The sequence below is a fragment of the Periplaneta americana genome, chromosome 2 (genome assembly GCF_040183065.1).
Source record: "Periplaneta americana isolate PAMFEO1 chromosome 2, P.americana_PAMFEO1_priV1, whole genome shotgun sequence".
Lineage (NCBI taxonomy): Eukaryota > Metazoa > Arthropoda > Insecta > Blattodea > Blattidae > Periplaneta > Periplaneta americana.
In genome coordinates, this window is record NC_091118.1 from 44612229 (window position 1) to 44630799 (window position 18571).

The 18571-nt window shown below is 36.6% G+C and overlaps 1 protein-coding gene across 2 annotated transcripts in view; it reads right to left on the minus strand.

Moving 5' to 3' along the window:
- Positions 1–18571, minus strand: part of LOC138693065 (NFX1-type zinc finger-containing protein 1-like) — a 129432-nt gene that overhangs the window by 24517 nt on the left and 86344 nt on the right. For both annotated transcript variants that reach the window (XM_069816638.1, XM_069816647.1), the window contains exons 19-22: positions 13619–13730; positions 9219–9436; positions 7079–7169; positions 876–1083 (exon numbers count right to left, since the gene is read on the minus strand). In XM_069816638.1, coding sequence (XP_069672739.1) covers positions 876–1083; positions 7079–7169; positions 9219–9436; positions 13619–13730 — 629 coding nt within the window. The remainder of the gene's footprint in view (positions 1–875; positions 1084–7078; positions 7170–9218; positions 9437–13618; positions 13731–18571) is intronic.

The window sequence follows — 18571 nt, forward strand, 5'->3', positions numbered from 1 at the left end:
TAAAAGCAGCACTGAGAATCTCAAAATATGCACCCTCCAGAATGGCGTACGAACTCGTGCGAGAACCCTTCCTGATAGAGGAACTACGAAGCAGACTCATGCTGCCATCTACCGCAGCAGAACTTCGACTACGCATGGTCATGCAAGAGAAGAAGGCGGAAATAGAAAGTGAATTCTATGGAACGGACGCGATGATCAACCGCAACTGGACAGGGCCGAACAACAAGTTACGAAGCGCCATAACAAGGCTAGCAGTTCACGGTTTTCACCACAAACTGTGCAGAAGATCAGAGTACCACGAACCTTCCCCCGAATGCGTGTGCAAACTGTGCAACGAAGTGTGTCCAAAATATCATTTTAGTAAATGTGTGAATAGAACGAAGTCACTGGTGGAATATAGTAAAGAGAAGTAACTCATACCAAACTAAATTGCACGTTTGTGCGCACTTCTTTCTTAATTTTCAAGTTGCACACCACTTCGGTGGGCTACGCTATGCATGATTTGTATCTGTGAAGAGTAAGGTTTTGTACTAGGGTGAATGTAAGTGTAGTATAGGGAATGAGTGGGTAAAAGGACGATGATGATGATGATTATGATGATGATGGAGAAGAGAAACCCGGTGCTGGCACATAGCCTACTCCTGTCAAATGGCACCAAGGGGAACGTTCCTGTCTAACAGACAAATCACTATCAGGAGTGACATATGCCTTCTCTTCATATGTACTGCAGAGATATTCAGGATTTAACCCGCTAAATTAAACTTAATTGGACTAAATTAGCTATCCGCTAAGAATAGCCATCTTGTTTAAAAACTGTTACTTTGAATCATCACATTACAAAATAAGGGTTAATTGTATCTCAAGTTCTTACTTACGTTGGAAACCTACAGGTAGACGCGATTGTGCCACAATTTCCTGAGGGATTGCCTTGAGTTTTGCAAAGTGCTTGCCTCTGCTCTTCTCAATACGATCCCTCTCGCCAAACACCTTGGTCCTCACTTTACACACTGCAGCATATTGTGACTTCATGATGTGGGAAAAGCGTGGGCTTCTTGTGATAACACTGTTACACAAAGGGCACACCTGAAAGAAAACACGATTACAAGTAAAAGAACAACAAATTCATAAATATATATATCCAATCACTGTTGTAAAACTCATGCCAACTATCCTTTAAGGGGGAGATGGGTGAGATTTTGATCATTTTCAGTTAAAAAAAAAATTCTTTTATTGTGAAAAATGAATCAGCAATCTCTTATTTATATGTTGAGCAAGTTTCAATGTTCTGCAGTGCTCGAAAGCATAAAAATTATGCAATATATAAATGGCTGCACTACTGAGCTTTAATTCCATGCAAATTTTACAAGCTGTTTTCTCACTTTTTTTTTTTAGCACATTTCATCAGGTTTGAAGTGTAAAGGCTCTAACAATTTTGATGCTAGGAACATGAAATTGTTACTGCATGTTCTATATACTGTGGTTAACAAAACAGCACATGGGGTTTCATGATTAAATGAATACTTTTCTAAATAAAAAATTAAATATTTAGGTATGCTGTGGTTATAAAAATGTTTCCCCGCCCCTTCTGAGATTGTAGATAATATTGCTAAACAGGCAACATCCTTGGGCCCCAAACCTATGCAAATAACTTCTTTAACCAGCGCATATTCTGCAGTCAATTCTCATTTAATAATTTATGGGTCGAATTATGGCTTTCTTCTGATGAAGGCCAAGTACTTCAAAACATACAAAAGAAACCTAATGATTTACAAATGTTCCGCAACATTCCCAGACACATACAAACTTTCTTAGCAAGAGCCAGGACAGGCCATATTATCACTCAGAAGTATCTTCACCGCTTTAATCTTGTTGACTCTAGTAGTTGTTGCTGATGCAACACTAACGAAAAAGATTTGGAACATAACCTCTTAAACTGCCCTGTCACAAACATCCATAGAACTTATATTGGAGTGTAGGCTTTCACGGCCGGCGTCAATAGTAGAAAAGTTTTCCAGGCTATGAGGCCGTGGTCTGTTGGTTGTGAGACCAAACGTTTCGTTCACTGCTGCGGTGAACATCTTCAGTGGTGTCTATTGCTGGTGCGGCTGGTTCTACTACGTGTGCCGATTACAGTCTGCGCTGGCTGTATCGTTGTATATATAGTGCGGGAGGGGGGGGGGGCTTGCTGTTGTCGCCTCGGTCCGCGCTCGAATGTGCTTCGCAGGCGGGTTTGCTGTTTTCTACGCGCTCCGCGTCCGGGGTTGTGTTGTTTAATTGTGCTACGCGGGCGGATTTGATGTTAGTTTTCCTTAATGCCGGATACCAGGCCTTGTTAACCTTGAGGCCTTCTTTGCGATTGAAATTGTTCTTATGTTTATATATTTCAATCGCCTCTCGGTGTAGCCTTGCGTAGAAATGTGGTGTGTCGCTGAATGTATCGGTGTCTTCCAACCTAATTTTATGTTCGCCTTCCAGATAAGCATGTTCAGCTACAGCCGACTTATCTACGTAGCCAAGGCGGCAGTTTCTTCTATGTTCGGAGATCCGAGCAAGCCCCCCCCCCCCCTCCCGCACTATATATACAACGATACAGCCAGCGCAGACTGTAATCGGCACACGCAGTAGAACCAGCCGCACCAGCAATAGACACCACTGAAGATGTTCACCGCAGCAGTGAACGAAACGTTCGGTCTCACAACCAACAGACCACGGTCTCATAGCCCGGAAAACTTTTCTACTATCCATAGAACTAATCTAAAATCTGCAATCCCTGTAACTTTGGACAATTCTCTCCAATGCATACTGAATACACCTCATCTTTGGAATGTGGCTGTTGAAATATACGGCAAGCATCGTGCTTTTTACCCATCATTTGTAAGAAGAGGAAATTCATAGTGAAACATAGTGGAGCACGTGTTATCACCAAATAGCTGGATACACTACGAAGACAGATAAATAGTGAAGATATAGCAAAACAAATATGTAATGTTTTTCTAAATATTCCACTGGACTTGTAAAAAAAATTGCAGACATTTCACTGAAAAATTGAGCGACACATTTCATTTTGAAATACAGTATGCAAATTTTTCAAAATATTTTTGTTAACTCAGAAACTAACTGATTCACAGAAATGAAACTTCACCACATCACACCGTGTACACAGTTCTATGTGTACAAAAAATCAAGGACGTAGATTGAAAAATGTAGAAAGTAGATATTTCATCTGTAAGTCTGATAAGTGTAATATTAGCTAGTCGTGATGTATACAATAGAGGGGGGAAAGGAACTGGCCACCCTACCTCAATATCTCCTGGCCTAGTTGCCTTTTAAGTGGTGCCTTGTTGGTATCACTTGTGAGGTTCAGACCTGTCTTCGGACAGTTGACCAACAACAACAACAACAACAGTACTCATAATTGCTGAAAATTGTAGAATTTGATTTCTCTGCACCTGGGCATAATGCCATCTTTAAAAGAGTATTTTCTTTGATGACTGCACAGTGGACAGAAGAAAGAAACCGATTATCACATGAGTCAGTAAAAGCAATTCTGCAGGTATAATTTAATATGAAACATGTAAATTGCAGTGAATTTCACAAGGTCATTCAGAAACAAACAAAGTCCCATTTTTATGTTCACAGTTCTGAGAAGTATGGTACTGTGGTAGTGACATACAGAATTGAATGTCTACCAGTAAAATAAATGGTAATAATATAATGCTCATGCCAAATAAGAAAGTAATAGATAAAGCATCCAATCCTGTCCATATTAAGTAAATAAGTGACACTGACGTAGTTTATATAGTGAATAAATGATGGTATCAGCTGCTTGCTTATGCAGATAACGTGAATATGTTTGGAGAAAATCCGCAAACTATTAGAGAAAACATGGGAATTTTACTTCAAGCAAGTAATGAGATAGGTTTGGAAATAATGCCGAAGAAACAAATTATACGATTATATCTCGTGACCAGAAACATTGGAAATTTATCCTTTTAAAAGGTGGAAATACGAGCAAATGCTTGGTAACTTTCGGTGCTGGACCCCGGACTCATTTCACCGGCATTATCACATTCATTTCATTCAGACACTAAATAACCTAGATGTTGATACAGCGTCGTAAAATAACCCAATAAAAAAAATAAAAGGTGGAAAAATTCAAATACCTTGGAGCAAAAGTAATAAATATGACACTCAAGAGGAAATTTGATAAAGAATAAGTATGAGAAATGCCTGCTATTATTCTGTTGAGAAGCTTTTTGTCATCTAGTCTGCTTTCGAAAAAACTGAAAGAATTTATAAAAAGTTATATTACCGGTTGTTCTTTATGATTGTGAAACTTGGACTCTCACTTTGAGAAAGAAACAGAGGTTAAGAGTGTTCGAGAATAGGGTGCTTAAGGGGCTAAGAGGGATGAAGTTACAGGAGAATGGAGAAAAGGTTACACAACGCAGAACTGCATGCATTGTATTCTTCAGATAATATAATTAGGAACATTAAGCTTAGACGTTTGAGATGGGCAGGGCATGTAGCACATATGGATGAATCCAAAAATGCATACAGTGTTAGTTGGAAGAAAAATACCTTTGAAGAGGCCGAGACGTAGATGGGAGAATAATATTAAAATGGATTTGAGGGAGGTGGGATATGGTAGTAGAGACTGAATTAATCTTGTTCAGAATAGGGACTGATGGCGGGCTTATGTGAGGGCGGCAATGAACCTCCGGGTTTTCTAAAAGCCATTTGTAAATAAGTAGGCCTAAGTATTTAGTGTCCATATTAAATATAATATAAGTTTATTAGAAATTCATACGTCTTCTGTTGTTGATCGAACTGATGTGTCGATGATGTCCTGGTTTTGTGTTTCTTCATTATGGCAACCCTACATTACTGTACTCAGAAATCGTTTCAAACCTGGTCATTATTAAACAACTATAATAATAATAAATTATAATCGAATTACTTGCATAGGGAGGTGTTATGTGACAAATTTTATTAAGATTACACTCTTAATTAGTTATTAATTATAGCTCACATCAATGAAACAGAACAACAGATATAAAAATGAATAAAAATAGTAACATTGCTATTTTTCTAACAGTAAATAAAAAATATATTGTTATTGTTGTATTCGGATTCATTTTTCCAATTCTTAAAAAAATATACTACTTAATGTTTTCCTCTAAAATGAAAAAGGGAGAATGTATTTGAGGAAAACTGATTTCCCATGTTAAATCTCTACACATAGTACTTTGATTTCCATAGTGTATATAAAATTTAAAAATGATAGAGATGAATGTAAAATACATTATTTAATTATATTATTTGCCATGTTTTTTTTTTTTTTTTTTTTTGTTAATTTTCAGTACCGTGGAACCGTCTAGAATCGACCTGGGGGTCTAGATTCGACCACTGTGTACATTTTCTAATTTCACGTGTTTATTCCAATAGAATTTCCTACTAGCCGCCACTGCTTGTTTCCAGCTGACTGATAACACTTCCCCTTTCAATCTCGCAAGGTAGTGCCAAACGTATTTTATGTCCTTGATTATGTAAAATTCATTGTTGCCAATAGCAAAAATAGTAAGAAAAAAGTACTCTGTCTAACTTTTAACAATTTAGCCTTGTTTACCTGTAATGCAATACAAAATAACTGTATTTCTGTAATCATAATTTTAAGCTTAACAATATATTACAACAAAAAATATTTTTCCATATTATTGAGAGTTGTCAGAAGTTGAAGTTGTATTCCAGTACAGAGTCGACCATGCAGGCCTGTAGAATTAATCCATTCGAGTCACAAAGAGTCCTTAATAAACTACCACAATCTGGTTTGACAGAGTCTCCAGAATCTCAGTCCACACTGGCACTGGTGGGAGAAGCGGTCATCAAAGTGCTCCAGGGGATGAAATATGAAAAATAATTGGCTTCCAAGAAAAAGAAGAGGAAAATTGAAATTGAACCAGGAAAAAGTATTGCGAGTATCAGTAGGCCTACTGAAGGCGGAACATCTCAGTCAAATGAAGAAATCTCTCATCCTGCCTCAACAAAGGAGACCAGAAAAAGAGAAGCCAAGAAAAGAAAACAGAGAGGATACCAGGAGTCCAGTGATAGTGATGAAGACGGACGACATTCCACTAAATATTCGTCAGATGAGTGGGTTGAAGAGGAAGATAACAATGATAATGACAATTTCGATGACCCTAAACCGGGGGATCGGCTTTTAGTGAAATTCCCAACTAAAAATACAATTAAATTTTATGTCGGTTGCATTGAGGAACTGGTTCCAGAAGGACTTGAACTTAGTTTTGTTAGAAATTGGGGTGGATTCCAATTCATATATCCTGAGGTGGAGGATGTGAGTCTTATTGACTATGTTCAGGTAGAAAGAAAACTAAGTGCTTCTGTTCCTATAGAGGAAAAGGAATTCGTAAAATTTGGTGTTGATTTTCAGGTTTATGATATTAATTAGGAAATGGAAACTGTATTTTCTGTATTTTTCAGGGCTATTTTATTAATTAGTACATTAATAATGTGATAATGTTGTGTGTAGTTTGACGTAATTTTATGTCTGCTAATTAATTAAATATTTTCTATTAAATTTATGAGCCTTAACCTATTTAATATATGCACATTAAAATAACTGTTTAAAATTCGCATTTTTCTATCCCAAATAACTTAAAAATAAAAAAAAAATAATAATATAGTAAATAATAATAAAAGCATCCAAAAGAAAGTCGATATCGACCGGAATGAGAGCAAAAGTTCATTTACATGTATTTTTAATATGGTGGTCGACTTAACACCATGTACAGGGTTGAGTCGACCGGCGTTTAAAATTTGTTTTCCTCAGTGACCATGGAAGTTCATAAAATGAAAATTACAGAAAACAATCCCTGAGTTGTGGGCTATAACATACCATTTTCAGTGAAACAGTAGATAGCATTGTCTGTGAAGTAGCGTTAAAAGTACGAAAAAAAGCGGTTGACTCTAGATGGTATCCCCGAGGTCACTTAAAGTTACATACTGCAATAATGTTAATAGTAAGGTGAAATCTGAATTTTGTATATTAAATACTTACTGGCATTTTAACCTGATCTTCATTAGATTGCAGCCAATGTTCAAGGCCATGTGACTCCACAGTGTGTTTGCAGTCTTCCAGGTATACAAATCTGAAATTAAAGCAGGAATCAATTAAAGATCTTAAACAATACATGCACAGAACAGAGCCTGAAAATTACAATAAAAAAATATAGCAAATAATAATAAAAAAGGCCTCTGATGCAAAAACTCTCACATTAAAAGCAATTGAACGTTAGGAAGTATCAAAGTACACACAAACAGCATTGACCTTTTCAGCAAGCTATAAAATATAATAATGCCTATATTAAATGGTAGAATATATGAAGAGTTTAATCTCTTGTCAGCGCCAGCAGAAGTTTTTAGTAGTAGTAACAGTAATGGTGATAGTGGTAACAGAATAGATGATGTGGACTAATTAAATGAAGACAAATATTACAGCCAACCAGCATGTTCTGCACCGTTACCAATTGGATCTGCAGGAGGACGGACTAATGTACTGTAAATTTCTCTTATCATCATCATCATCATCATCATCATCATCATCATCATCATCATCATCATCATCATCATCATCATCATCGTAACAGGCCACAGGGCCTAATACTTGAAGTAAGATTATTATTATTATTATTATTATTATTATTATTATTATTATATCACTGTGCTGGACTATCATTTGCTAACCACTACTGACAAAATGAATAAAGAAATGAATATACAAGAATATAGGCATGCATACATACATGCATACATACATACATAAAGTATACAAATAAATAAAGCAATTAAATAAATAAAACAATTAAATTAATTAATTAAACAATTAAGTAAATTGAATAAATAAATTAATTAAACAAACAAAATAAATAAATATATAAATTAAATAAATAAATAGAATAAATAAATATATAAATAACTAAAATAAATACATTAATTAAACAATTAAATAAAACAAATAAAATAAAAAATAAAATAAATAAATTTAATTTAATTAAATAAATAAATAGTAAATAAATGAAATAAGTAAATGAATTAAATATATAAGTAAATGAATTAAATAAATAAGTAAATAAATTAAATACATCAATCAATCAATAAATCCATCAATCATAGGACATTATGGAGCATGTCAACTTCTTATCAACTTCACAAAACGCTTTTACTCTGTTGTCTTCTGCTAGTTCCTCTCAGTTGGTAATTCCCTTTTGCATGCATTTCTTCTGAATTTAATCTTTCCTTGTGAAATATTCGTAACGATACGTTTTTTACAGAATTGGGTTGTTAGCCCAACATACAACCCCCTTACTTAGGAGGATCAAGGATTTTCTGTAAGGGTTTACTCCCTTAGTTGACTGGGCCCAAATTTAAGGCACTGAACACTCGCCTTCATCCTTCCCCGTCTGCTACATTGCCCAGAAGTCACAACTTGGACGTGTGGATAGGGTTTGTTGGCAGAGCTGCATCACAGTCTAATATATACAGTCACGAAGCTTGAGTTGTTTAGGATACTAGAAACCATAGACTGTGCCAGTACTATTTCGCATTGTCTGTAATGACGCGATAGTAGCGATCCTAGTGGTTAGCAACTATCTATGGATGCATATTTACTATGTATTGAGCTTCGTGTCTATATATATTAGACTGTGGCTGCATGATATTAATTGCAGATGGCTTTACTAAGTATTTATCGGAATATACATAAAATACATTAATTAAATACATAAAATAAATGAGTAAATAAATAAATAAATAATATAGCACAGTATACTTCAATGTTGATGCTAGAATACAATTATAACAATTACTAATTAGTACTAATCTGAATATTAAATAGTACAAAATATTTTTTCCTACTTATGCCAAATTCACAATAAGAAATCCCTTTTCAATGGTTTTGGGGCATTTTTTAAGGGATTTTTAGGTCATAAATGCCTTATTTTTTGTGCATTTTTTTTTTTGTAATTTATAGATCATCAAAATCCTGTCCCTAGTAGTAACAGTAGTACCAGTACTAATACAGTATGTGTAGCAATCATAGCAGTAGCAGGAATAATCTCAGCCTTGGTGATGGCATTGTCAGCTGTACTCGTATTTTCAGTTGCTGCTACTGTTGATACTAATGGTAGAGTATACATTACCTTGCATCTTCTTCATCTTCATATCCCAAAATTACTTCTGTTACTTTCTTCCTGTCACATTTTCTGCACAGTGGGGGGCAAATTTCTCCACAGAAACCAATGCACGGATGTCCACACTGCAGTTTCTTTTTGCAAGGAGCATAACATGGTGGTCGATCACATGGCTTGAAACACTTCTGTTTACACTTGTAATGTTCACAACGCCACGAACATATCTCCTACAAAAAAAAAAAAAAAAACAATGTAAATGCTCTCTTTGAAAGAAGAAATGTGATGTTTATTGTAATACCACAATCCTAATACCGTATTGGTCCGAATCTGGTAAGATTTTGTCTGTCTGAAAGCCATACTCGCGTTATAATAACAGCTTAGTCCTTTTAAGTCATGAATGAAATCTGTTTCAATGACGGAGAAACTGCTATCACATGTATTTTTAAAACGGACAACACTTCCTAAAGAGGAATTACATCGTGGGGCCTAATTCAGTGAAGTTACAAATTACAGACACAAATTTACAATAACTAAATCCTACAGTTACAAATTACAGTAAAATACAGATCATTCCTATGCAGATCAGTCCTAGGTAGTAACGTTCCATCAGCTTATATGATAGTAGTGTGGAGTACTGTTCCGAGGAAGTTAAGTAGTTGAGGATGGAGTGGGGGGCAATGTGAACGGATCTATCTGCATGCCAGTGTATGACAGCTCGCCGCCCACCAGCAAATTTTGTTAGGTAGAAGTTGAAGTGGGATCAGTCTATATAGAAACTGGCTGTAAATTTCACAAAACATTCGAAAATATTTCAATCAATCAATCAATCAATCAATCAATCAACATGAAGTCCACTGTAGTCTTTTCAATTTTTGTTTTTCATGAGAAATGAGGGGTATTTTGATCGGTGTTCATTATAGATGCCTGTTGCTAGTAGCCAGAGCTGGGGTGTAGTCAATATACGAGGGGGATCCAGGAAATAACGACCGTTCGCGCATACCCGCCGCGCAGCTGACTCCCCTTCCTTGTTTGAAGGTCAACTGGCTTCCTTAACATGTGTTCTCATAATGTTGTGAGTACTGGTTGCAACAAGTCCCCATTGTGCATTTTGTGTTACTTCAAAATGAACGACGTGATTGATAATCCCGCCAACTGTGAGGTGAGGAGTGTGATTCGATTTTTGAATGCCCGACATTTGAAACCTGCAGAAATTTACCGGCAATTGAAAGAAGTGTATGGTGATACTGTAATGAATGAAAGAAATGTGAGAAAATGGTGCGAAATGTTCAACAATGGGCGAACAAATGTCCACGATGAAACTCGACCCGGATGCCCATCACTCATCACAGAAGACCTGAAGGCTAAAGTGAACGACAGAATCTTGCAAGACAGGCGCACATCACTCGACGAATTGCATATTGCCTTTCCTGACATTTCTCGTTCTTTGCTTGGTGAAATTGTGTTGCAACATCTTGGCTACCACAAAATCTGTGCATGATGGGTTCCACGGCAACTGAGTGACCAACACAAAACTCAGAGAATGGCCTCAGCATTGACATTCTTGATGTGATATCACACAGATGGAGACGCCTTTCTTGATCAAATTGTGACTGGTGATGAGACCTGGGTGTCTCACAACACCCCAGAGACCAAGCGCCAATCACGTCAGTGGCATCATCCCTCATCACCCAAGAAACCGAGAAAATTCAAACAGACTCTCTCAACACAAAAAGTCATGGCTACTGTCTTTTGGGATCGCAAAGGTGTTCTTTTGCTGGATTTCATGCCAAAAGGCACTACGATCAATGCAAATCATTATTGTGAGACTTTACGAAAACTACGGCGAGCCATCCAAAACAAGAGGCGAGGAATGCTTTCGAGAGGAGTTGTGCTTCTTCACGACAACGCCCGCCCGCACACTGCTGCTTCAACTCGAGAATTGCTGGATCAATTCGGTTGGGAAATCTTTGATCATCCGCCCTATCGTCCAGACCTTGCTCCTAGCGATTTTCACCTTTTCACTAAGCTGAAAGACTTTCTGGGTGGTACGCGTTTTGGAAGTGATGAAGAGTTGAAGAAGACAGTGAACACCTGGCTTAATGAATTGGCAGCAGAGGAGTATAACACGGGAATTCTAAAGCTAGTGAACAGATACGACAAATGTTTAAATGTAGGTGGTGATTATGTAGAGAAGTAAAGGAAGCTTCAGTTATGTAACAGACTTTGTTTTTTCAAATAAATATATGTTTTTTAATTATTACAACAAAACGGTCGTTATTTCCTGGATCCCCCTCGTATACTGCAGAGCTGTGCTTTCTGCAACTGATACTGATGATTTTAATTTACTTCTTTCTGTAATTGTAACAGTGGTATATAAAATGTAGACCATGAGCGGTTTATATAATAGGATTTAGTTTACATAAGACAGGTCATGCATTTCCTGAAAGCCATTTTTTTTCTTTGTACTTTATAGGTCGCTTTAACTATAGTGGTCATATCGTGACTTTACTATGGATGAGATATCATTTTGTCTGAAGTTTGGCGTTCTCTCTAATCCAGAAACATCTGATGCCGCGATCTGGGGTGCTCTGTCACTATCACAACATCCACAGTGCCAGCTGGACACAAACTCCAACTGGACCACCGAGGTGCTCCCTCACCAACACAACATCTGCTACATTGGCTGGACACTTAAACCTCGAACAGACAACCGAGGTGCTCTCTCATCAGTCATCAACATGTTATCGCGACAGCTGGACACTTAAACCTCGAACAGACAACCGAGGTACTCTCTCATCAGTCATCAACATGTTATCGCGACAGCTGGACACTTAAACCACCGACTGAAGCACCATCTTATCTCTGGACCGGATATTTAAACAGTGTAATAGTGGTTCCAAAAATATGCTCCGCGGATCCCTGGGGATCTGCCAACACTTATCACAGAATCCGTAGTTGATAACATACATTTTGAAATAAATAACATATAATACTACCGTTTTTCTCGACGTGATTGTATTTAGTATATCAGCACGGTTAGATGACCAGATCTCATTCTTGCATGAGCTGTTCTTTGAGCTGTTGTAAAAAAACACGACATTCTTTTTTCAGTTAAGATAGTCAGTTCTATTGCCAATTTATGTCTGCTTGGCGAGGGTGGCGAGTTATTACAGTACTTAGTTCCTATCTCTTTGGTGTTTGTGAATGTTTGCATTTTGTCTCTCGAGACCAACAGTGTAAGAGTAAGTTTTTGTAAATGTCCTCGGAGACTTAATGTCTTAATTATAAAATAAATTTGATTGACAATGTTATTTAGTCAGCAATACATTTTTGACACGTATTTTAAAAAGAAACGAATTTCGTTCATTGCTGTGCACACATTCTGCTTCTGCTTCTTTTATTGTTATGTCAGTTTATTCATTCAGTACGAGCAGGCATAAGGTGAAGTGTTCGTGTTAAACTATGTGTTGAGATGAAAGTTCACAACTCTCAGTTTAAAAACTTTTTAGGAGAGCTAAATAACGAATTATGTATTTTATTCTATTTGTTTTTCATGAGTAAACCACATGACTTCACAGTGTAACCTCGTTTTCATTATCAGTAAAAATCAGGATTCAGTAAAATGCTCATCCAGTACAAAGAGGAATGCAGTGTTTTATCAAGCTACATAAGTGAGGATCACAGATCCTAAGAATTGTTAATTATACCAAAAAATAATTGTCTGAGGTTTAAATCTTTTTACATACACATAGAATGGCCATAACCAAAATAATATGGTGTGAAAATCTCAATTGTTGAGGGTTACAATCTTTTACAATACTTTAATACCGTCATTTCATTACACATTAGTGAATCAAAGCAGTGTCTTTATTATATATATATATATATAAAACACCATGGATACCATCCCATTGTGGAATCCTAGGAAACGAGAATGTGGATGCATTAGCAAAGAAGAGCAGCACTGCTACTTACAGACCTATTACTAAATCTACGTATTACTCTGTGAAAAGATTTATTAAATCTACATACTTAGACTTCAACAAACAAAATTTGATAACACAATTTCAAGGGAAAAAATGGAACTCTCTGCATCATAATCCACAGTTAATTCCCGATTTACCACGAAAATCGTCTGTAGCTGCATTCAGATTGGCAACAGGCCATGATTGTTTGGCCAAACAACTGCATAGAATTGGAATATATCAGTCCCCTAACTGCCCACTGTGCAACTCAAGCCAAGAAATGGATTCGGAACACCTCAAAATCTGTGCTTCAGTGGCTGACCATGATAATATCTTTGAAAAATATTGGAGTGCAAGAGGTCAAATGACTTTATTGTCAAACGCCTGGCATTAGAAAACAACAACAACAACATAATTAACGAAGTGTAATAAAATGTATGTTACCTGACAAGGTGTGCATGGCTGACCACATTTCTTCTTGCACTTGCTGTGCTTACATTGCAATATACAAGGTTTGTTGCACGGAGGGCAAGTGATGGAACATGGGATGTCACAACTACAACAATAAAAACAGAATGAGTAACTTATTCTATACTCTCACAATGTAACAGCAATCTCTGAGCTGTTTGCAATGGAAGTTGGATAATCATCAGTCCAAAATCTATGTAACTGTTGCTGTTTCGTCATGTTTCTTCCCCCCTCATGTGATAGCTATTATTGTCGGACCATCGGATCTGTGCCCCTTCAGCGCTGTCGTCGTTCTTGGAAAAGTTAACGCCTCTACTCACTCCATTCCACCAGCTTTCCTCCCACCACGTTAAACTGCAGGCCACGAACCTTGCCGAATAGGGGTGTTGTCAAACTTCCGCCAAACAGTGTCATGTCTCTTGAATATTGCTTATTAATTATATAAGGCTAATTATAATTACTTATTCATAATTTAATTTAAGTAGGTCTAATGAGCCTGATTGACTTCTACGATTATTTGGAGATAATTATATGATTACAGTGGCTATTTGTGGGTTAAATGGAATTTACGTGAAGGGAATCTATTTCGTTTCTAAAAAGAAATGTTTTCGTCATAAATACTTTTTCTTCACCTTATTATCTTATTTTGTTAGGTTTGGAACGTGATCTTGAAGGCCTAATAAAATTATAAAATTGTAGGAATGAATGAACACACATCATGTACCCTCTTTCTTTCTCATCCGGGCTATGGACCGTCTATGGCGAAGTTAATACATACTACGATCTTATTTACATACTAAAATGATAACATACTGATCATGTGCAGGGGTTCTAATTTATTCTTATGAAAATAATTTATATATTTACAAAAGACCAAGACTTGTATTATGCATGAAATTACAAAGGGTATATCCCGGACATATCTGAATCTGAGTCACTACTATTGCTGCTGCTGCTGTCTTCACCCAAGTTGATAACAAATCTAGCTACTTCATCTTCTATTAATCCATAACGTTTCTTTCCCACCTTCGAAATTTATTGCTTTCCTCGCAACCTTCATATCTTTCTTCTTAAAATACATCGCTCCATATCATCTACAAGAATGAAAGATTCCCTTGGTCTGTTCCTCCCTGGTGATTCTAGCTTTTCATCTCCTGCACAGACTCCCTCTCGCCTGATTTTCTTTATTAGGCGCTCTGACCTGCCTTTATAAATTAGATAAAAATGTTTTATTATATTATCAGTATTAGTTAAGTAAGTAATTTTAATACGTAATCAATTGAAATAAAATAAGCCTCATCTGTGATCGCAGCTGTTCTTTTCGTTGCCGGATTTAGAGAAAACAGATATTGACCTCTTCATCGAAAAATGCTATTACTTGCTTAATAATATTTTTTTCACCACTCCGTGCTACAGTATAGATGTTGACTTGACAATACTGGACTGCAAGTGCAAATAAACTGAAGAAGGTTCAAAATTGTGAGTAGTGGGGGAGAGAAAGGGAGAGAGATAGAAAAGAGAGAGGTAGGAATGCAAGGAGGGAAATGAATTACCGAAGCAGAAACGGAATTAGGGTTCAGTTCGCATATCTTACTGGGGCACAGATCCAATGGTCCCACTATAGGATACGTCCATTTTTTGGCTATACCCTTCAAAATTCTCTAGTTCCTTCAGTGGAATGGCGAAACTCAGAGTGAGACAAGTGATCAACAGGCTTGGAACTCACATATTCAATTTTTCTCAACCCAAAATTCCCTTGCAAGAAAGCATTTTCGCATATCATTTAAATGTTTCTCTTCCTATTTCCTCAATGACAATGATAATGACAATCAGAAACATTAAATCCAGAGGTAGAAAACTTTCTATACTAGAATTAGAGAATGAGAAGGAATATGAGTTGGAGCTAATTGCAGCCAGTCTACACGTCTAACCAGTGACAGTAAAGCAGTGCTGCTTAGTTCACATGCTGCACTAGTCCACTATAATGCCGCAGTTCAATTGTTTCATTGTATGATAACATGTTTGGTAGTAGATTTGAAAGGTTCACAGCATTCTGAATGAGGCTGTATAAAAACGTAGTTCTAACCTGAATGGTTCCCTGTTATTACTTGTGAACTAAACAAAACTGTTCTCTGTCATTTAAACAGGGTTCAAAGGAAACAGTTCGTGAGTTTATCAAGAATCTTAGTTTCAATTCAGCATCAAAATGCGAAGATTGTATAATGACAATTTAAGAACGTACTTTGCTTGCTTTTACTTATGAAACAAGTTTATAATGTTATACTTTATTGCACGAGTCAATGTTTAGCAAATGAGCGAAGCAAGTTTTCTAATTTTGACGAATGTAATAACTGTAAAACTTTATAAATGTGTTTCGTATGCTATTTTTTTGTACGACAGCATTATAAAACAATTAACAAAGAAATAACACAGTAAATTTGTAATGATGGGCAGTTTGTTACCATGATCTGTGAAAGAAGGGAGAATCACAGAAGTAGCTCAGTCAGCTAAGGCGCTTGCCTGCCAATCTGGAGTTGTGCTCGGATGTGAATTCAATTTCTGCTTAGGCTGATTACCTGGTTGGGTTTTTTCCGGGGTTTTCTTCAACCGCAAGATGAATGTCAGGTAATCTAAGGCGAATCCTTGGCCTCATCTCGTCAAATACCATTTCGCTAAATAATCTAGTAATTCATATACTTACTTACTTACTGGCTTTTAAGGAACCCGGAGGTTCATTGCCGCCCTCACATAAGCCCGCCATTGGTCCCTATCCTGAGCAAGATTAATCCAGTCTCTATCATCATATCCCACCTCCCTCAAATCCATTTTAATACTATTTTCACACCTACGTCTCGGCCTCCCCAAAGGTCTTTTTCCCTCCGGCCTCCCAACTAACACTCTATATGCATTTCTGGATTCGCCCATACGTGCTACATGTCCTGCCCATCTCAAACGTCTGGATTTTATGTTCCTAATTATGTCAGGTGAAGAATACAATAAGTGCAGCTCTGTGTTGTGTAACTTTCTCCATTCTCCTGTAACTTCATCATTAAATTAACTTAAATTCATATAGCGTCGTTAAATAACCATCAATGCTAAATAACCTGTTAGTTGATATAGCGTCGTTCAACAAGGTAAAAAGGGGGGGGGGGCTGCTATGACAACAATGATGTATTAAATATTATTGCACGGCAAATAATTTCATAATATTAACTTTATGACACAAGTTATGCCATCATAATACTACTCAGTTCAAAAACTTTCCGGAATATATTTCTTTTGCCGAAATTAATAATGTTATGTGGTATATTTGTGTTTCTGGTGTTGGCATCATTCATGATCTCACTTTCGTACAAGTTTCATGATCATAGTCATTGTTGCTGTTGTGTGACAACAGCTTGTTGTTGTTTGATGCATTTTAGAATGAAGGCCGTATGGGTATCAAAGACGATCAGCGCTCAGAAAAATGTTTATGCCAGGCACTGAGCTGCGTTTTTCATCACTTCTTCACCATAAGCTTCTTCAAGCATTCTTAATGTCTCTGAAGGACATTTGTGCAAATAAACACAAAATTTGATACCAGTATTTATCCCACATTCTAAAATGAGATGAACAAATATCACACAAAATGACGGCGACTATGATCATGATACTTCTACGGAAGTGACGTCATGAATGATGCCAACATCAGAAACAGAAATATACGACATAATAATATTCAATTCGGTGAAAAAAAAACATATTCCGGAAAGTTTTTGAACTGAGTATGCATAATGTCATCTACCATCCATGGGATTATACCCATTTTCATGCGACTTAGTTCATGGAGGTCATGGCTTTTAGCGATCCAGAACAACAAGAGCCATTAGTGCTTAAGCAATGTTGCCTAGTTGTGATGTTAAGACTAAGTCGTTGTTAGTTATGGTAAATTAAATATTTCAAGCACCAAGACAAAATATTGTGACCATGAAGAAGATGGGACATCTGAACCAAGTCGCATGAAAAGCATTATAGTGATAACACAGTCTAGTATATACAGTCGCGAAGCTCAATATGTAGTAAATATGCAAACATTAGATAGTTGCTCACCACTAGGATCGCTAATATCGCCTCAGTACAGGCAATGCAAAATAGTACCGTCACAGTCTATTGTTTCTAGCACCCTCAAAACTCAAGCTTCGTGACTGTATATAGTAGACTGTGGTGATAAGCTGACAACAGATATCAACTGTTCAGGTGTCATTTCATGATCTACAACTTCTCAACTTTTCATAAATAGCGTCTGTAAATACATTGCCAAAGTAAAGAAAATCATTAAAATTTTACAAAACACCAAACTTAAAAACTATCATTACTTATGACAGACCTACTAAAAGCAATGTCTTGAGTCCCAAAAAAATTAAACGTGACCACTGCTTCAATTCATGTAATATAGAAAATCATGGAAAGAAGTATTTAAAATACTTTGGGCTTGTAACTTCTGCTGTACTAAATATTGATTTCTATTAGTTACCAGTGGCGTATACTGGTTAAAGGGTTTGGGCTACCACTGACCCTATTATTACACAAAATATATTTTAAAATCCCTATAATAAAATTCCTTACATATTTATGTGAATTTCAGACGTCTTGATTGGACGAAAATACGTTGATGACTTCGTCATTGAAATTACAGTTGGGCCACTTGCAAAGTTTCTGTAGAAATGACTTTTCAATGGATATTAGTGCCAAGCCGGATAAACGTTCTTGTGTATGAGTTGATCTACAGTAGGATTTTATTCTCTTCAACGCAGAAAATGTTCTTTCTACCGATGCTGACGTAGCTGGTATTGTCACAATTAATGTTGCCAATTTAAGGACTTCAGGAATAACTTGGTTCAGCTGGTTTTCATATATGGCAGATAATATTTCATGGATAGGTTTGTTCGA